The sequence below is a fragment of the Poromitra crassiceps genome, assembly GCF_964638095.1.
Source record: "Poromitra crassiceps genome assembly, chromosome: 13".
In the NCBI taxonomy this organism is placed as follows: Eukaryota; Metazoa; Chordata; class Actinopteri; order Beryciformes; family Melamphaidae; genus Poromitra; species Poromitra crassiceps.
In genome coordinates this window covers 20,428,182-20,449,171 of record NC_139644.1, presented here as the reverse complement: position 1 = coordinate 20,449,171, position 20,990 = coordinate 20,428,182, and the positions used below count along the sequence as shown (strand labels likewise).

The window sequence follows — 20,990 nt, the reverse complement described above, 5'->3', positions numbered from 1 at the left end:
CATCACGTCACGCACACTCTTTTGGCCGACTTGTTTTTCAGCCTTTCCACTCATGCGTCTTAATGATACGCTCTCTAATTGAAATCAGGAAGAGGGAATATCCACAGGGGAGAGCTTGCTACTGCGTGTGTGCCTTATAAACGCACATCTGGCACCACACACCACGTCGCCCGCTAAACACTGGAAGCAGGAAGCTGTCCTCTTACATGCTATTCTGCATAATTCAAAAGCAGTTGTTTCCCCCTTGTGGCATTTTAATGAGCTTTTAATGAAATCATCGGCGGTGTCCCTCAGGGCTCTGTATTGTCTGAGACTGAGATAATCATGATTATTATAACCTTCATATGAGAATGTGTCTGGATTTCAGGCTGATGGAGTGTCAAAGGACCTAGAATAGAAATTCAATTCAGAGAAATAGGAAATGCCCAATGTCTTCCGTTCTCTGTATAGCAGGAGAGAGGTTTCCCTTGTCTGTGTCTTAAGATAGCTGGTAAGCCTCCATAGGAAGTCGAGTTTAGACCGTAAACCCACAGAAAGAATTTTCCAAGTGCCTTGTTGGTTAAACTGAGTGTCCAACCAACCGGGGAGGCCAGTGTCTATGTCAGCAAAATATGAGTCCGTTTCCCCTCCAGGGTGAAAAGCAAAAGCGGTAAGAGACAGAGGGAGAGATCACTCAGATCAGACCAGTAAAGGGGACAATGTGGAGGGACAGGTATGAGAGATGTTCGTCCGGGGGGGTTCGAGGGGCGATTGGCAACTCGACCGGAGCAGAGGAACGTGCATCCCACACTCACTCCACACTGGCCGAGTGGGAAACGGTGCTGGCTCAGAAAGCCAGTCCAGACCCTGTGTGTTTTGGGTAATCACAGGGTTTGGCATTCCCAGGCAGCGCCGGGAGGGGCCATGCGGTCGAAACCGGCGTGCTGGAGCCTGTCCCTCCGCTGGGGCCGACACTCCTCCTCTCATTCACTCATTCGCTCTCTCCCTATCACTCTCCTCTCCCTGTACCCCCCTCTCCCTCCTCTGCCAGTTACAGTGTGTGTCTGAACATGCCCACTCTCCTCTCCCTGTACCCCCCTCTCCCTCCTCTGCCAGTTACAGTGTGTGTCTGAACATGCCCGGGCCAAACCGCTCCCTCAGAGGAATTCTCTCCGTTTCTTCATCCTTTCACCCGAGTCTTTCATTTCCTCTCTCTTTCTTTCTTTCTTTCTTTCTTTCTTTCTCGTTTTTATCGTTTTTCATTTGACACCCCGAACGCTCCTGCTTCCCCACGCACTTCTTTTTTACTGCCCTCAGCCCACATTATAGGCCTCTCTGTCGTAAAAGGCCTTCTTTATTTTATAGTTTAAATTGCACCGCTGCGTCATCGGGAGCTTCACAGTGATTCAGGTATCCCAGCGTGAAAAATAAAAAATAAAAATCATGATATGCTCATGCTTTCAAAATATACAGATAATAAACGTATTTATACATGTAGATGACAGTTTTAATCAAAATATAGTTTCTCGTATGCATTGACAGCATCTCTGAACACAATAGCCAAACTCAAAATATGATGTAATCTACATGTACATATAAATGTTTATTCCATTTTGAAAGATATCACTAAACAAACTCTGCATTCTGTGTGAAATGTCTTTTTAATGTATTTCCGGGATGGCGCGGAAAGGAGAAGTGTCAGAAAGTGCAGCTCAGCCGGATTTCCATGGCGAGAATCCATGTGGCGACGCAGGAAGACGAGGTGGAAGGGAGGAGAGGAGAGTGAAGGGGAACGGAAGGAAAGAGAGAGAGAGAGGGAGGCGCAGGCAGACTGAGAGCTCGCCCGCCCAGGCCTCTGTGTGCTGTTATTTATAGGAGATGTGAGCGTCTGGTTCTCCCGCCCCGCAACGCCACAGCCTCACTTCCTGCCTCCAGCCTGCCGCTTCCTGTTGTTGTGTGGTCGCGTTATGGGCCTGCCAGGTCAAGTGTGTGTGTGCATGTATCTGTGTGTGTGTGTGTGAGACAGCATATGGGTCTGCTATACCTCAGTGTGTGTTTGTTCTATGTGCAAGGGGGGAAAGCAGGAAGGGTGTGCATTTGGGGGTCACTGCTGCATGTCAGACATGTTCACCTTTGGCCCACTACTAGCATTGAACGCCCCCAACCCCACACACACACACACACAGACACAGACACACACACACACACACACACACACACACACACACACACACACACACACACACACACACACACACACACACACACACACACACACACACACACACACTCACATACTGTACCTAATTCACAGCATTTGAAGGAATACAGGACACCATTTGAGAGATGAGTGATGATCAACACTAAAATTATCCGGTAGGTCGGTGGCTCCGGTGCTCAAAGCTAACACTTTAGCATACACTACTGTAATTTGATTGATGGTAGGTAACTGACTGTACCTGTAATACTGTGTGAATTTGACCAAACTTCCACACAAAACTTTCCTAATTTTGAGATAATGCTCCTCTCAGGCAACATAGTGTATGTATGCTAAAGTGTTACAATTATCAACCAGGGACAGCAGCTGACAACAGGCCAATCTCCTTTTAAGTCAGGAAGCTAGAAGTCACAGCGGTTCCACCACAGAGAACCCTTCATGTGTGAACGCTGCATTAGCTGTGTAGCTAACTGTGCCACAGCAGCAGTCTTGACCTGTGAGGATCCGCTCCTCGTCCCTGCCTGTTTGGTCAGGTGGTTGTGTTTGACTGACAGATGTGGGTCGTTGGGGCAGCATGAGGGTGATAGTTCTCACGTGTGTCTGTCAGATGAGCTAAGCGGGGCGTATTTACTCGGCTTCAGGAATGAGATGTTGAAGAGAGGCGAGTGGAATTCTTGCCTTCAGTCTTCTTGACTCTCTCTGAGTTCAGAAGATCAGAATAACCCCTCCTGGCTCTTCTGCTGTGATAAGGCCGAGGTCAGCGTGGTCACGGTTGAGTTAACTTGTGTCTCCTCTGCATTCCTGACCGTTTCTCCCAGTCAGATGCCCCTTTGCCCCGTCTAGACGTGGGTCCTTCCTGATAACAGACCCCCCCCCCCCCCCCCCAAAGCATGTTTATGGACTATTGTTCTGCTGCAGGGTGCCATGTGGGGCTATTGTTCTGGTGCAGGGTGCCATGCGGGGCTCGCCTGGGTCTGCTGGCTGCATTCAGGAGGGACACAAATATGACCTTCATGGGGAAGCTGTTAATGAAATAGCCAGCAGTCTGGGGTTGATGTCGTTCTGTCTGGAGTCTGAGTATAGAATGGCATTTTGCAACTCCAGGGAATCGTAAAGTGTTGCATCTGGAAAACGGAAATATTTGCTCGCTGCCATTGTTGTTAACCACGGGATTATGCAGTAGAATCTTATTATTAGACCTGGTGATTAGCTGATTAACTGATACCCAATGATTCATTTTACAAGGTGATAATAACTATGCATGTACGCGCTGCACACACTTCTGTACATAGGTTTTCTTCACATGTAAATCTGATCATGTGAAGCTTCAGGCTATATTTTCCCTCCTGTATACAATTTGTGTATAATAAATTTAATAATAGCTGTCGATGCACATTTCCTCACTTGCACATCCGCTTCAACCTGCAAATTTGTCTATAAGAACGCTGTATCTTTATTGACTTATCCTCTGCGTTATTTTCGCCTTGTTCATTGAATTACTTGTGCTATCTCTGTCCTCTCTCATTTGTCATATTCTTTGCTAGTTCCTGTCCTCTGCTGTGATGACCCATTTTTGCCTCTGGGGATCATTCAATTTTCATCTAATTGAATCTAGAAATGGTCCAAATTGACCCGAATCTGATCTGTGTTGCTCTGTGTCTCTGTGTCCACAGGGTAAGGGGCGGAGGGATGGTCTCTCCTCGGCCGGTGACAACCCTCGGCCGGCGATGGCGGCCGGGCCGGGAAGGGAGGGGGGTGGCGTGGGCTGGCACGGCCCCCGCACGCTGCTCCTCCACAAGAACTCTGGGGGTTTCGGCTTCACGCTGCGCCACTTCATCGTCTACCCTCCAGAGTCCGCCCTGCACACCAGCCTCAAGGTGAGAGCAGCAAGCCCCAAGCCGGACGGATACACATTACACTAATTTGAAAGTGTCTTCACTTGAGTTAGCTATACTCAATGCCTTTAAAGGTGTCAGCCATATACAGTTGAATGTTGCCTTATTCAGAGATCTTAGTCCTTTCTCAGAGTGCTGCTTCTTTGGTGCAATATGAAAGATTTCATTACCATTTCCCAAATATATCCATTTTGCTACCAGAAATTGTATTAATAAATATTTTCAAAGACAGACAGTTCTATTGAAAAACAGAACTATTTCAAACGTGGGAGGGGTCTTATATAATGAGGCACAGATAACTCGTAATCATGCTGTACATTTATGGCATGCATGTAGCATTTTGTAAATAAGTGTCAGTTTTCCACGCTGAACCGTATTCTGACAGATCTACTGTTTTTTGTCACTTTTCATGTTTATTTTTGTGGCACAAATGCTTTTAATTTGATTCTAGCAGCCATTCAAACGGGTTAAAAATGCTGTAAATTGAGCTGAAAGCTGTAAACACACACAGCACAGCTCGAGGACAGAGCCAATCAGAGCTCAGAGATAAAAGCCAATCACAGTGTAGCCAAGGGTCAAAGAGACTGAGCTGGGCAAAAAGCACATCCAGTAGAAAGGGAGAAAACAAGCCGGGCTGGTTTAAGACAAAGGACTGAGCCTATTAAAGGGCTTATTAAAGGAGGGGATTTGTGCAAGTCAATGAGATTAGGAGACGATGTCAAGACAGGGACTCCTCATTGGTTCCATCAGCAGAATGGCACGTTTCAAATAATACAATGAGAGGTGGTTCAGGTGAGGCAGAACCTCCCCATACCTGCCAGACAGACTGGTTTGAAGGGGAAATAGAGGAGTGGAGAGCTGGACTACCTGTACATTAGTGTCTATGGAGAGAGAATACAACTAGTAGTTATTTTATCCTTCAAAATACCCACAAAACACCTCTTCCCTATTGTTTTTCAGCATCATATCACAAGCCTCACTTGTAGCCTCAGTGAATTGGAGATTGTTCTGGAGTCTAGTTGGAATAAGCCTCCATGACAGTGAGTGATTATTGAGCTGTTAGAGGTGTGGGGCCAAAACAGCTACAGATGTGAAATTGAGGGCTGTGGGGGGGCGTTGGGGTGGGGTCAGCCAGCTCAAACAAGGCCCCTATTATTGTTACCTCACCCCACCATCCTCACCCCACAGCCCAACAGCAGCTGCACATCGGAACACAGGCTCAATGAGATCTGTTGTCTTAGCCTGGTACCACTCGCTGGGGGCACCGGCTGTACCAGGACATCCCAGGACAATGGGCCCACTGCTGGCCTTTGGCCCCCCGGTTCTGTCCTCGTCTCCTCTGCCTGGGGGTCACATGGTGCGGTGGGACAATCGGAGCCACAGAGCTGCCCTCCATCTGAAGATGCTTCGTAAAAATCGCCCAAATTGCCCACATAGTGTTCTATTATCAGAGGCCTGTGGGGGGCATGACTCAATTGGACACTAATTCCATGGTGTCTGCAGGTCCTGAAAGTCTTAAAAATGTCTCAAATTGTATTAAATTATATTAACTAAACCAAAGATAATGGAGAAGGAAGGAAGGTAGTGCATATGCTATTCCAGCCTCTTGTCAGCTAAAGCATAGAGGCAGGGGATTCATTTTGCACGTGGCCAACTGTCTACAATTACAATATTATTACAATGCTACAGATGTGTGAAATAGGAGCATCTGCTAAACAGAGTTGTTTTTTACGCATTTAAAAAACAACTTTGGATCCGCTGAGCCAAGCTACTACCCAAAACAACAACAACAACAACAACAAGAACAAATGGAGTACACTAGTGCAAAATGGTCAAATATGCCTCTGGCAGAAGAAAAGACATCCGTCTGGATGTGAGACTCTCATTGACTGTCAGCCAAAGAAGCAGCATTCTACACTAGTCTACTTTCACTAAAGACACAAGTCAGAAGTGAGAGCCTGCAACTGTCTGTCAAAAATAAAGGCTGTGAACACAGTGAAACTCTTCAATTCAATGTCAGCGGTGCACGATTGTTCCACAATTTTTTCCATTTTCACATTTCATATTTAAACTGGATTAAAAAGATCTTAAAATGTCTTAAATTTAACAACACCCTGTATTTGCTTGGAGATTTGAAACATATTTCCATGGACACAATTTCAATTCAATAGTAATTTTGTATTATCCGTCTCAGTCACAGTATCTGTATAAGGTGCAGATGGTGAGGTTTGTAAGTGTAAATACTCGCTGCTTTAAACTGTGCAGGTGTACACTGTGTGGACCACACTGTACAGTACAGTACATGACCCAGATAGCCTTTCCCCACCTCACTGCCACGGTCTCTCCCCTCTGGACCCACCTCACCACCACGGTCTCTCCCCTCTGGACCCACCTCACCACCACGGTCTCTCCCCTCTGGACCCGGATGTGGCCGGAGCGTCCCGAGCTCCTCGCTCTATTCTGGGGTCGGCAGCTCAACCTTTCTCTGCCTCTAAACCCCCCGCCATTGTCCGCACAGCCAGGAATGAGCCCACTCAGCGCAGCCTAAAGCCAGGCAGCAGTCAGCCCACCATGCCACTAACACCAAACTGTCCACTCAGCTTAGTGCAGGCGTGTGTGTGTGTGTGTGTGTGTGTGTGTGTGTGTGTGTGTGTGTGTGTGTGTGTGTGTGTGTGTGTGGAGGTGATCAGACCGAGTATAACTATCAGTATAACTGTCCTCCCACTGCAGGCGACTCCGTGCGTTTTCGTTTCAGTCCGTGACGTATGACATCATTGTCAGCTGCAGACTGTCTAACCTGAAAGTCGGACTCCGTGTTGAACTGTCCCCCGACATTAAAAACTCATAAACAGGAGCAGGTTTGGCTCAGAGGATGCCAGTGACGTCACCGGCACCGCACCTGAGGAAGCATGTAAACAAGATCATCACTGCAGGGTTCAAATGACATAAATAGTTGGAACCTCCACAGCGGAATTGAGGGAGATCTAGATATCAAGTCTTCCCCAGTTTATACACTCAGTCACCACCCCCCCAGCCACTTCATACTCGCCACTTACACACACTGGACTAGTGACCTGGCAAATAAGCAGGTTGGCCGTTATTGTAAAAGGGTCAACCCAGCAAAAAGACCCAGGTCAAGATCAGGGTTGAGAACTACTGTTACATCAAACAAAAGTTCAGTGTGTAAACCATCTGTGCATCTGGAGAATAATGCAAAGAGTATAGAAGGCGAGAGATGAAACTATAGTGCTTTTTTGGACAACAGAGCTGCCTCTATTTTGGCCTGAAAATGCCTCCTTACAACACCACAGAACCATGAAAGAGAGACACACCATGGCTTTTCGGTAGAGGTACTTTGGTCCGGCACTTTGTAGGCGGGCCGTGGGACATTTTACTGGCGTCATTACGGTGGTCTCCTTCAGGCCAAAATGGCGGAGGAGGCATAGCTCTGCTGCTGTGCGCTGATATTGCAATGGAATGACCTATTAGCTTAGCTTTCACTTCTTGAATGTAAGTTCTTCGCATCATGTCATCCGCCACACTGAACACAGAGCGTAAACACATCCATGTCTGTCACCATTATAAGGTGACAGCCCATAGATCTTTCCCATGTCTGAGGAATCAGTCTAAACTGACTCCTACATGGAATGAACCTGGATCAGTGGACTGTTAACTGTTATGTAACATTGCCAGGTTGTGTGACGTGTGTCTGAATAACTCAATGTTTCTGCTTGTGTCTTTGCAGGATGAGGAGAACGGGAATGGAAAGGGTAAGTGTTCCCTCTGCCTGCCTTCTCTCTTCAGTCAACACATATCATGTGTAGTGTACAACGGGTTAAGAGTGATGTAATGGACCAGGACCTTCTCTATTCCCTGCTGTCTCCTCTGCTCTGCAGCCATACTGCGCCCCCTGCAGGACACTATGCAGCACTACAACTGAAGTGCCACTATGTCGAGTCAAACTTCATTTATCGAGCACATAGGAACAGGAAACATTGTGCTTTGCAAAAAATATATAAATAAAATGCATACAAAAGTAAAAGCTCACCATCAAAATATATATCACAATAAGAAAGTATACATACACATACACATCTGTCTGTAGCACACACCATATACACATCACATTGAGAAACCTCCCACCAGAACACTCACACACCAACGCAATTACACACGGAAGAGATAAAACCTAGTCAATGGCTTAAAAAAAAATATATATATATACGGTATATATATATATACCTTAAACACTGTTCTTGTCCCAGAGCAACTTCAATTTTAATTTCTAAAATTAAAACAATGATGTTTTTTACACTGTGTCATGAGTGATATCTTTGGGTTGTTTGTTTTTGTCTTTTGTCCCTCAGGGTATCAGAGAAGTCGACTGGAGCCGATGGACACTATATTTGTGAAGAATGTGAGGGAAAGAGGTCCGGCCCACCAGGCAGGACTGTGCACAGGTGAAGGAGCAGGAACATGCGCATGCTGCTGATTTGCAATGGAAATCTATGGGGAAGAGCAGCGGTCATGTGACCCTGCAGATGTGAACGGGTGCACAGTGTTATCAGAGATGTAGAGAGGGGGGGATTAGCCAAGAGTAACATATCAGCTTTTCCATCTCGGTCAATGCAAATATTAGATTCTGCAAAGACTCTCTCCTTCCCTCATTGGAGACAGGGCTTGAGCTGTTTAACGATTCTGTCGGCGATACCAAAACAGATGGCGCTATAATACCAGTATGACAAATCAGATTCTCAAGTGCACATGAATGTGACAGAGCTGCTTAGGTTTTCCTGTTGTGTCTTGCTGCCTGAGCAATGCAGCATTCCTCTCCCAGCGGCCCGGCCAAACCAAACCAGTACTTCGTGCAAAGCAGCGACACAGTTAAACACAAGCCATCACATCCAGAATATCACATGCCAGCATGCACACATGCACGCACGCACACATACACACACACACACACACACACACACACAGTACAGTACAGTACAGTACACACTTACATTATGTTTCATTTTGTGGCTGCCTTCATCCATGAAGTCGTATCAATACATATGAACTTTGAACACACAGTCAAATAGCTTCTTTGCCGGGGGAGTCAGTTCACTAAACCCTAAAGGTACGGCAAAGTCCCTGCATATATATGTATATATATATATATATATATATATATATATATATATATATATGCATATAAACCATTTGTCAGCAAGACTTTGAAACCTTTGACTTTGACTAATATTCTGGGGACAAATAACTGATGATATTATTATTTGGTCAGTGTGATCAATTACCAGTTTAAGGAGATCACTTTAGATATGGCCTCCAATCAGTTTCTAGAGATCCTCCTTGATCTTTGCTCTCCATCATAATGACTAGAAATATTGTGCGCTTCGCACGCTCATTTCTAGCGTGCCTCACATGCTTTGCCTTTGCTGGAGACCTGTGTGTCTGCTGGGGGGGGGGGGGGGGGGGTCATGGGGTCAACATTGGGGAAGGCATCAATTATTTTAGCTTGTGTACAGTTAGCGCTTCATACACTGCGTGCAGTTTTGCGTGTGCATAATAACATGTATGTGTGTTGCAGGGGATCGTCTGGTGAAAGTGAACGGAGAGAGTGTTCTAGGAAAGACGTACTCGCAGGTGATCGCCCTCATCCAGAACAGGTAAGACGTACAGCGTCTCAGCGCTTGCCTCGGTGCCTTCGGTGTGTTTATGTACTGACCGCGTGTTTGCTTTTTCTTTGCATGCTCGTCACATGTATGACACACACAGTATCTTATGTAAGTTTGTATGTGTTTCCAAAACAAAGAGCCTGAAGCGCTGTACTCTTCCCACACATTACTGCTACAGCATTATGTATGTGGTCCCAAAGATGAGTACTGTGATGCTCAAATGATGGAACTGGTTGCTTGTAAAAAAAATTAAAAAAATTAAAAAACAATTTACCCACACACTGGATTGATAAGTGCAAAGGCCAACCCCCTTTTAATTGATAGATGTTTGAATCTTAGAATTGAAATATCTCAGCATCCAAACTCCATGACATCCATGACTTTTTCTCTATACAGATCAGTGTTGTTAGGTTTTTAAAATCACACAGTGTAACAGTACGCTTAATTATATTTACACCTTTCAGTTGAAGGCCCTGTCTTAGACCCCCGAATCGTACAGGGAGGTCAGAGGTCAGGATCAGCTACAGCACCGCTGGAGCTGGAGACTCAATATCTTGTTCAAGGACACTCCAGCAGGGCAGATGCTTGGCTGTTAGTGTGGGTCAAACTGCCGCTAAATAAACCACTAAGACAGGATTAATACAGCGGCTGAGTTGCGTTTCATATCTAGCATCTGCTCAGGATTTTGGATGTGTGTGTGTGTGTGTGTGTGTGTGTGTGTGTGTGTGTGTGTGTGTGTGTGTGTGTGTACTACTTCCTGCTGGATCTGTACCTCCTAATAACCTCTCTGTCTTCCCCTCCCTCTGCTTTACATCCTGCAGTGAGAGTGTGTTGGAGCTCTCCATTATGCCAAAAGATGAAGATGTGCTGCAGCTGGTAAGTGTGAGCACAAGATTCTTTTATACACCTTTAACACAAAAACACACAACTAACACACACAGCTTACACATACACACGCTTAGATTAGACGCTTACAAGCCATGTGCAAGCACAGATACATCTTACTTTATATTTAAATAGCGTACCGCAGGGATGAAGTATTTTTGTAGGCTTACCCAGAAGTCCATACACTTCCTGGTTCTTACGTGTAAAAGTAAATGGGATTTTGTATGAGAATTTTGGTTGGATGCATGAAATAAGGTCTGTGGTTGACAAAAGTTTATGAAACATCGAAGTTTGTGTTCATCAAGATCATCTTCACAAATGAGGACCACTTTTATGACTTTTGAAGCATGTTCAGAAAATCTTGTTAAAGAAAACGCATTTATACTTCGAAAATCACAAAAGTCCTGCTCATTTGTGAAGATGATCTTGCTGAACACAAACGTTGCTGTTTCATAAACTCTTGTTAACCACAGACCTTATTTCATGCATTTAACCAAAATTCTCATCCAAAAATCCCATGACTTTTACACGTACGAGCCGGAAGTGCTTCATCCAGGCCTTCCAGACTCATTCCTGCTGTACTCTCTTGTTAGCGCATAACGCAGGAAACCATATATATTCCACTGCTCTTGTTTGCAGAGTTCAACCAGGATTGTCCCTGTCATTCTCCAAGAATGTGGCGATTTTGAGAGAATGACTGTGGAATGACTCAGAGGCCCTGTGCTCTGTGTTTAGATTACAACACACATTCGCGCTCGCTCGCTCACACACACACCCATGCACAACACATTTTTTTGAGTCAAATTGCTCCGCACTCACTCACATGATCAGACATGCATAGCTCATCCCTCTCGCCTCTCGCATGAACTGTAAACACGCCGACATTCAGTCCCTTCATACAAACGGAGTTCGCGCAGATCACCATATTTGAGTGAGCTCTCTCTCTCTCACCCACATCCAGACCCGGCCAAGGGAACCCAAACCCAAAAGGGGAATGGTTCTCCATTCAAATGTACTGCCATCCCCTAACACTGTACCCACTCCTCTGTCCTCCTCACACTCCTCCCCTCACTGCTAGGCCTGTATCTGCTGCATTCCTAGCATGACATCACCAGTGCTACGCCTCCTTCCTCCCCTAGGGTGGAGTGAGTGAGGGAGAGAGAGAGAGGGAGGAGAGAGGGAGTTTGGGAGGATTGCAGAAAGGAGAAAACAAGAGGATCAACAGATAGCAAGTCGTAGGAGAAAGGCAAGAGAAAGAAGCAGGAAGATCGAGTGTACTTGAGAGAGGAGCCTAAAAAGCGTGCCGGGTCCCAGCAACAGGAGTGTGTCAGTGTTGGGAGGTAAACAGTGTTTTGAGGATACATCTCCTGTCTTGTCCTCTACAAGCTTATTACTGTCTGAGGGAACGCTCCTGATTCAGTCGGCCGGCCTCAATTAGGTAACGTTAAAGCTTCTGAAATTGTCTTTGTGATTTGCCTTCATGTAGCTATGGCTTGCTTAGCAAGTTACTTTTTGTTGTTTTGGAGTTAGGAATTTGAGTTGGAGTTTGTGAGTGGTGCTTAAGTTGTTTGTACAGACAGATAAAACGATCAGTTAATTACATGCTTGTTATTTATAATGGACTCTAAGCAAAGTGCACATATACAGTGTCGTATATAGGACATTGCTGTCGACAAATGCATTTTTCAGCAGGGTGCTGTGGGCTTTGCTTGAGGCAGTAGCTTCTTCATGTCGTTTGCTAGCTAGCTGTGTTTGTGTTGAGAGCGGAGGCCCGAGGGACAAACTGTGGCAGAGGGTTTGAGCTGAGGGAGACAGTTCCACAGTAAGACTTGTTGTGTAACGTAGTGTCGTGTGAAGCCATGTTATTGAGTTATGGTTATGGTCTGTGTTGTCATATCTGTGTTCTCAGATTCATTTATGACAAAGCATATTTTGATTTGGCTTATCTCTCTGTGCTGCCAATCAGTCAGCCATTTCTGTAAGCTTTCTCACTTGTCCCTCCCCCTCTCTCCCAGGCATACTCCCAGGATGCCTACCTGAGGGGCAACGAGCCATACTCAGGGGGAGCCCAGAACCTCCCGACGCCGCCTCCCCTCTGCTACACACGCACCAAGACCCAGCCCCCCGCTGGAGCCCCCCCGCCCGCCCCCATGGGCCAAAACCAGCTGGATAACTGGAGTCGCTGGCCAGGCTCGTCCAGCCCCTCTTCACCTCTGGACAACCGCTCGGGCGTGGGCAGCCCGGCCAGCTGGCAGGAGGGGCGGGCAGGAGAGCCGGGGGGCGTGGGTCACAGCAGCCCCGCCCACCGTACAGAGGAGATCCAGTACGGTATGACCAGCCAGCAGCCTCAGGGCCAGACCAGGGGACGCTCCTACTCGTCTTCTTCCTCGTCGGGAGGTCTTCTGTCCAGCCCGCTGCAAGTCCACTACCCCAACCACAACACTGCCAGCTCCTCCCAGGCTCAGTCACGGAAGTCCAGCCCGGCCTGGACCAGCCCGCCCCCGCCCCAGCTCAGCCACGGCCGCACTGAGCGCTGTCAGCAGGCCCTCTGTGACTGGTACTACAGCCAGCTGCCCGAGCGCCCAGGACGCAGCAACATGCAGACCCGCCACCGCAGCTACTCTCAGGACCGGCTTAGTGACACCAGGAGGCAGCAACAGCGCACAGGCGGCTGGCCGCACAGTGCCTCGCAGGACACACTGCTGCTACTACAGCAGTCAGGACCGGGGCCCCACGGAGACCCCTATTGGTCCTATGTAGATTGGGAGGGGGGCCCTGGCAGAGGCCACCCTGCCTCGAACTACGCCCGAACGCGCTCTGAGAACCTGCTGGCCCAGTACGATCGCCACGGCCGTTCCTTAGAGACGCTGGACCATCCGGCGGCCGGACTGGTCTCACCTCACTTCGAGAGGCCCGTCTGGCACCAGCAGGCTCCCCAGCCGCCACCTAGGACTGAACCTTACCCAAGGCAGGGGAGCCATTACGTTGCTGCGCAGGCTCCTCCGACGTCCCGACACACGCAGTTGCATCCTAAACACCATCCCCAAGCCCACACACAGGCCCACCCCCAGCCCCCGCCCCAGCAGGCTGCCCCCCAGAGCAGGCGGCTCCCCACCGGACAGAGCATGGACGACCAGCTGGTGGGCTACCGCAGCTACAGCCCCTCTTTCTACCGCAAGACGGGCCGCATCATGCAGCAGGCGCACTCTTTCAGGGACCCTTCGTACTCTGGCCCTCACCTCAACTGGAACCCGGAGGCCGCCCCTGTCCCTGTCCCCGCCACCGCCGCCTCCACCGCTTCCCCCTTGGCCTCCACCACACCCGAACCCCAGGACAGAGCATACAGGCCCACCAACCACGAGAGGGAAAGAGGGGCAGTGGAGGCGCAGGCGGAGGTGGTGGCGCAGACCCAGGAAGTGGTGCTGAGGCAGAAACCTCCCACGGGGAGGAGGAACGTCCATGGCATGCGTCCCCACTACGCACTGGCCATGGACAGCCTGGAACCCCCTTTGTTTTCTCCAGAACCCCAGGACTCGGCGTCGGCCCCTCAGCCCACGGGAGACGCAGTCCCCCGCAAACCAAACGGCAACCTGGCCCCCCTTCCCCTAGAGGACGACTCGCTGGCCTCCATCCCCTTCATAGGTAAGCAAAGATCTTCCAAGACTCATCCGGTGTCCCTCCTTCTCCTCACATTAATCCCCTCCACAACAACAAAACTGACCTTCAGATTTCATCGCTTTCATCCCAAACCTAATCCATGTGGAGTGTTTATTGAATGTTAGTGAAAGCTGAACTAAAAGGAAATGCAAAGTTATAATTCAGACACAGTTATGAGAGTTTGGGGAATGAGTGTGTGTCCTTAATTTCCTCCTTGTCTGTCTGCACAGGCTCCAGGCTCTTCTCAGATTCGGTTTCCATTCTCATTGAGAACCTGTCGTGTGTTTTGTGTCTGTGTGTGTGTCTGTGTGTGTGTGTTTATGTCTGCGTATGGTTGTGTTGGGTAACACTATCGGGTTTCCATCCACCTGTTTTTATGCAAAATTTCAATTTGCGCATAAAGAAACTGAGTGGAAACGCTGCCTAATTCGCAAAAACCTCCAAATATTGCAAAAAAGTTTTCACGCTTGAGGGAGGCGGAAAAGTCGGGTGTATCGATAAAAGGAAAATGCGAAACGTGCAGTGGAAACAGATTAAGCGATATTCTGTTGTCTCTCCATTGAAAAACCATGCAGTTTGCATTGATCACTGCAAAACATGACATGCCGTGTAGCCTACACACAATAGGACTACACACGGTAAATAATGGTAAATACGCAGCACAATACCCGCCGTGGTAAACAGAAGAAGACTGGGATACTAACTTTAAGGCAACTCACTTCTAGAATTGAATTAAATTGTAGGCTATTCACTTACTATCTGCTCGGTGGATTATAACGTTATACTTGCCGAGTCGCACCTGGTAATCCAGAAATGGTGTTATGGTACCTTTGTCTACTTGTAGATCATCAAGACACTTTAAATGAATAACGTTAGATGTGTTTAATAGAGCTGTACAGTATATCGGGTCTAGCAGCTGATCAGCAGCTCAGACAGCCTCAAACACCAGGTGATTGACAGCTCTATAATTCGCAAAATAGCAGTGGATGGAAACGCGCATTATTTCGCATTTGCTTTTGCCGACTTTCTGAAAATTCGATTAAAAGTTGCGCTACATTTGGATGGAAACCCAGCTACTGGCACCTCACACAGTTGTCGCAGACAGTACTAGTAGTTTGATTGGATCACATCTGATGGGAGTTCACTAAACCTCACCATGCTGAGGAAATGAGGTGGACTCTGACTTCCTGTGTGTGTGTGTGTGTGTGTGTGTGTGTGTGTGTGTGTGTGTGTGTGTGAGGGGCTGTGTGTGGGTTTTTTTTGGGCGGCGGGGGGGGGGGGGATACCCAGTATAGGATTAAATTAGCTGGATCTGGATCTGGATCTTGGTCTTCTTCGTCTTCTTCTTCATCTTCATCTTCTTCATCTTCTTTTTTTTGCGAATTCTGCTGTATTGAATTTGAGAAGCTGAATGGAAAAAGCTAAATAATATGACATTTTTTATGTTCCTCAGTCTCATAAAAAAGTTTGCAGCAGCAGAAGGTTCATGTTGATAAAGACATTATGCAATAAATAGCAGCGGAAATGCATTTGTTGTATAAATAGGCTTGGCAGGATCGACCCAACAGATGTTTCAGTTTGACAATTGGATGAAAACATTAAATTAAAATGAAATGAAAACAACAATATAGATGGATGGATAGATAAGTGAAAGACACAATACCCTACATTTGACATTGATCTAGCTATAATCTGATTCAACAGTACAGTACCGGTACATAGAGTATAAGCAGTCAGGCATGTATGCAAGGTTGTTGGTATGTATATGTACAGTATGTTATGCATGTCGGTGTCAATGGAAGGTAACTGTGGTCGTGCCTCGACTTGTTCCCCGCTCTGCAAAGGCAGAAACGAAGGGTCTCTGGAGGCCTCAGCGTGGCCAGCAGCTCCTATCCCTCAACACACAACAGCCATGGGCCTTTTTCACAGCAGCCATGAAGTCAAACCAGAGGCAAACTAAGTTATTCAGGCAGGCAGGCTCGTGTGTCCGTCCATCAGCCTTGTGAAGTCAACCGTCCAGCCCTAATGGTGAATAGATTCAAATCAGCTGACTTGGAAAGCTTTGACCCAACTTCGATATGTGAGCCAGCCAAGCCAAGCGAGCAACGAGAATGATGTTTAAAGAGGAAAAGAAGGAACGGATCAGCAAACCAGGAGGCAGAGCGCATTCTTGCCTCGTCCCTTCAGCGGAATTAAGCGAAACTAGGCAGTGGAAGCTGCAGGCCGGGACACGTTTAATGACCATAGACTGAAACTAGGCTAGTTTCTCCCCACAGACGAGGAAGTAGCTCCTCTCGTCTCTCTCTCTGTCTCTCTGAAGGAGACGGAGAGAGATCAGAGAGAGATCAGAGAGAGATCCGGGCCTGTTTGGGAGCAGGCGAGTTAATAGGCTGTTGTTCTTCTTGTTGTCTGCACAGCATGGATGTCTCAGAGGTAGCAAGCAGAGAGCAACACAAAGGCAGGCTGTGTCTGGCGGCGGATACGTTCCGCTGTCCTCTCGCATGCAGAGAGTGAAAGTTTTCTCCACTTTCTCTTTACGCGCAGCCTCCCTCTTTGATCACGTATTTAGTATTCTCTTCTATCTATGTGAGTGCAACAGGAAGGGGCGTGCAGCCGGTACCCACTGACAGTCTTTCACCGTGAGTCTATGAAGCTGTAAATTGCCGGGAGGTTTTTGTGGCACTTCTTGTGTGGAACAGTAGGGGCCCATACACTCAGCTCCCACCCTCAATGCTGCTATTGTTTCCTGCTGGAAGAAGAAGAGAGAGAGAGAGAGAGAGAGAGAGAGAGAGAGAGAGAGAGAGAGAGAGAGAGAGAGAGAGTGTCTTTACTAGCTGGACCCTTCACACAGCAGCCCGGGACCAAGACCCACTGTATGTTCTCAATGACCTCTGTCTTCCTTCCAAGCCCTATCCTCCCCTCTGGTTTGTTTCACGCATCAGGCCTCTCTCTCTCTCTCTCTCTCTCTCTCTCTCTCTCTCTCTCTCTCTCTCTCTCTCTCTCTCTCTCTCTCTCTCTCTCTCTCTCTCAACTGTATCTCATTCTGTCTGCCTCTCTTTTTACCACAGTGTTCCTTGATCTCTCTTTCTTCTCTCTCTCTTGCTCTCTTGAACTCTCATCAAGTCTTTCTAGCTGCTCATCTCTTCTGGTTTCCTGGTTTTCTTCTGTCTCTTCATCTGTTCAACTCTCTTCAACCTTTCTCGTTCCTTTCTCTGTTCTGTTGTGACATGTTTCATTGAAAAACATCAAATTCGGTTTCAATTTCTCTCGAGGATTTCCCTCCACCTCTCTCTCTCCCTCTCTCCATCTCTCTGTCTGTCTCCTGTCTCTCGGGTGCTGAGCCCCTAGTGTCCATCGAGGATACTGAGCAGGGCTAGTGGGTATCTGTGCTGTAGCGTGTAGTTCCTCTCTGCAGCCCAGTCTCTGTCTCGTGGCTCTGAGCTCACTCTCTGGCTGCCTGTTAATGACGGCCTTTGTTAAACCCACAGCCCGGCTATTTCTGGGCCCTGCTGTAAACAGGCAGATTCCTCATCCCAGATTGGGAATGTTTTCCTCCTTATGTTGGGCCCTAGTTGAGCGCAGGAGCAAAGGAGGCTGGTAAAACGGCGAGTGTGGGAGATGGAGGAAGGCCAGAGAAGAGAGAGAAGAAAGGCCAGAAGAAGAAGGCGAAAAGGTGATGACAGGAGAAAATGCACGGGCGGAGAGGTGAGGGAGAAACAGACCACAGTGAGAGAAAATGGAAAAGCGTAAAATGACACGAGAAACCGTAAGAATCCCTAATGTGAGTTTTCTAAAGGCTGTGTGGTGGTCTGTGGGGGCGGATCCCCAACCCAGTGAATGCAGCCGGAGGCTTATGAGTCTCTAAAGCCTTTTTCTGTGCAGACTGAAGCTGTGCTGCCCTCTGTTGTTTAGAGAGAGAGCAGCAGGCCGCAGCACATCCTGACCGTTTATCCTGCTTCTCCTCACTCTCTATGCAAATACTGGGCTGGTCTCTAGCCCTCTCTGTCAGTCAGGAAGTAAGTGTGTGTGTGTGTGTGTGTGTGTCTGTCTGTCTGTCTGTCTGTCTGTGTGTGTGTGTGTGTGTGTGTGTGTGTGACACAATTCCTCTGACACATGCACCCTCACACGTAACAAATCATCCACTACTAGATTTCATACAGAACTGAAACCTACAGTCAAAAATTGCGCTGTTACAAAACGCTCTTCGTTTCCAACTGAAGAGCTCTTCTTATGGCATCAGAAGATACAGGTACTGCGTTATCTGGAAAATATCCCGCTGTTTTATGATGTGCCTGTGTAAGCTTTTGTCTGAACAGTCTTTGTGCATTTGTATTCTTTATATCACAAGACACAGGTTGGTTGCATCTTCTTTCGTGGATTTGTAAATGATTGTGGTCTGTGGTTGTCATGTACGTCTCACTGCAGTCGACAGATAGAAGACATACCTTTTGTTACAGTACAGTTGTCGTCGGTATGCGTCCGTCTGAGGGATGAAAGAGTTTGTGGCTAACGAGCGAGAAAGAAATGAAAAACTGAAATGTGAAATCCCTCGTCTTATCCTTCGCAGAGATTCTGTAGCTCCCTTCCTCATCTCGTCTCCCCTAAAAACCTCTCCTCTCTCACCTCCTTCTCTTGATCTAACGCCTGCTCCTTTCCTTTACCGTCTCCACCTGTGTTTTTAACACTAGTTCCTATCCTCTCTCCCGTCTCCTCTCCTCCCATCCTTCCCTCCGTCCCGCCTCCCACAGATGAGCCAACGAGCCCCGGCGCCGATTTGCGCGCCCGCCACGTGCCGGCGTCCTCCGTGGTGTCCAGCGGCATGAGTTCGGCGCCCGCCGTGGTCACCAGCCCCGCCTCCCCCACCTTCACCTTCCCCCTCACTAGGCTCTTCTCACACGATGGCAGTGAGTGAACCCCCCCCCCCTCGCCCTCGTGCATGAGACTGGAGCAGAGAAGCGTCTGTTAGTGTTTACCTGCGAGGTGTAGCAGCCCCCTCCTTGTGTCGTTCAGTGAGTGCATGCGCGGGACCGTCAGAACCTCTTCAATCTCTGGACAGGATGTAGTTGCTTTAATTAGTCTTGATTGCAGGAGCATGTAATCGGTTGTTTTTTGCATGTTTTTTGCATGTTGGATTTGTAAAGTGCATGTTTGACATGAAGATAGTTGTGCGCCGCAGAAGGTGTTTCTTATTGGTCTTATTGGTCTATTTGTTTCTTATTGGTCCTTTTTAGCAGTGCATGATGGGCGAAAGACTGGTCACACTTATGTTGAGGCTGGCTTGAATTCTGGGTTTAACCAGACAGACCTAAACTTGCATGATACAGTTTGTGCATGACAGTCTGTCCTTTCAGTGGCTACAGTACACCTGCATGCCAGTGGTGAGCAAAGTGATCACAGGTGATTTAATCTAACCCCACCTGCCAGCCCATCTCCCCACCGCCCATCCTCACCACCTCACTCACCCACACCCATCCACTCAGCCTCCTCCACCTCTCACTTCCCCTGCCTCTTAATCCAATACCAACACACGCTGGTGATTGGCATTACATCAACATTCGTTCTTTCTTTCTTTCTTTCTTTCTTTCTTTCTCTGTCTTTCTATTTGTTTCTCTCTCCCTCATTCTTGCTGTCCCTCTCTCTCTCTTTCTCTCTGGTTCACTCATCCTCTCGCTGAGCAGGCAGTATTAAATCGAGTCGCCGTTCCTCCTATCTTCTAGCCATCACCACGGAGCGCTCCAAGTCATGTGACGAGGGACTCAATTCGTTCAGAGAGGAGGGGCGTGTCTTCTCGTGAGTATCCTGGGACTGAGACATCAGTTATACAAGGGGATTAAAATCACTATCTGTAAAAATAGTGTGTGCAGCCATTTTGACAATTTCCCCTCATGTTGTGTTATTGTTCTGCACAGGAGGCTACCGAAGAGAGTTAAGAGTTTCTTCACAGATGGGGTGAGTTCTCGTTCTTGGACTAACATACAGTGGACATCTTCCTTGTTCTTAATCTGAACCTCGCAGCACTAAATTCTCTCCAACATTTATTGCTGAGACTCTGCACACTGTGCTAAAAATAATCTTTTAATTGATCTAATTAGAAATATCCAACTTTTTGCCATGAGTCAGCAAAGTTAGTCACGCCCTCCTCCCCCCTGAGGTAACCAGCATCTGGAAAGCCTACACAGGTGATGAAGTGACAGACAGTGAACGCAGCCAAACGGCAATATAAAAAGCAACGCTGATGTTCACTGTGTTTTTAGAGCGGGTCTTGTCTGATGCAGATTTAGCTTTGCGGTTCTTTCAGTTCTTACTGCTTTTCGTCATTTTTGTTGCTATATCTTCCGCGCCCACATGACACTCACCTAGAACAAATGATGTTCGCCTCAAAATGTCCCAAACATAATTGAAACGTCAATTACAAAGACAAAAACTAACATAAAAAGAATGTCATATTGCAGCTTTAAATAAGTTTGAGGTGAAGACACATTAGCATGTTTTCTTCAACCTTCAAAGTTCTAAGTGATATGCACTGTTATTATTAAGTGATATGCACTGTTATGTGACTAATACATTGTCAAAATCCCATTTTTATTTAAAACATTATCCTTATCCTATTTGTTTCCTTGATTTCTCTGGTTATCATACCCAAATGAAAGTGAAAACGGTTGAAAGATATCATGGCTT

The 20,990-nt window shown here is 47.4% G+C and overlaps 1 protein-coding gene across 6 annotated transcripts in view; it reads left to right on the top strand.

The window, feature by feature from the left end:
• The window catches only part of arhgap23a (Rho GTPase activating protein 23a), a 45,046-nt gene that overhangs the window by 7,141 nt on the left and 16,915 nt on the right, over positions 1 to 20,990 (top strand). For 4 of the 6 annotated variants that reach the window (XM_083649793.1, XM_083649792.1, XM_083649795.1 and 1 more), the window contains exons 2-10: positions 3,871 to 4,074; positions 7,838 to 7,862; positions 8,460 to 8,552; positions 9,683 to 9,761; positions 10,592 to 10,646; positions 12,671 to 14,297; positions 19,061 to 19,216; positions 20,030 to 20,102; positions 20,222 to 20,261. In XM_083649793.1, the coding sequence (XP_083505919.1) occupies positions 3,871 to 4,074; positions 7,838 to 7,862; positions 8,460 to 8,552; positions 9,683 to 9,761; positions 10,592 to 10,646; positions 12,671 to 14,297; positions 19,061 to 19,216; positions 20,030 to 20,102; positions 20,222 to 20,261 (2,352 nt within the window). Of the gene's footprint in view, positions 1 to 3,870; positions 4,075 to 7,837; positions 7,863 to 8,459; positions 8,553 to 9,682; positions 9,762 to 10,591; positions 10,647 to 11,990; positions 12,094 to 12,670; positions 14,298 to 19,060; positions 19,217 to 20,029; positions 20,103 to 20,221; positions 20,262 to 20,990 lie in introns of those variants that run through there. The other 2 variants (XM_083649794.1, XM_083649796.1) reach the window with 2 other exon arrangements.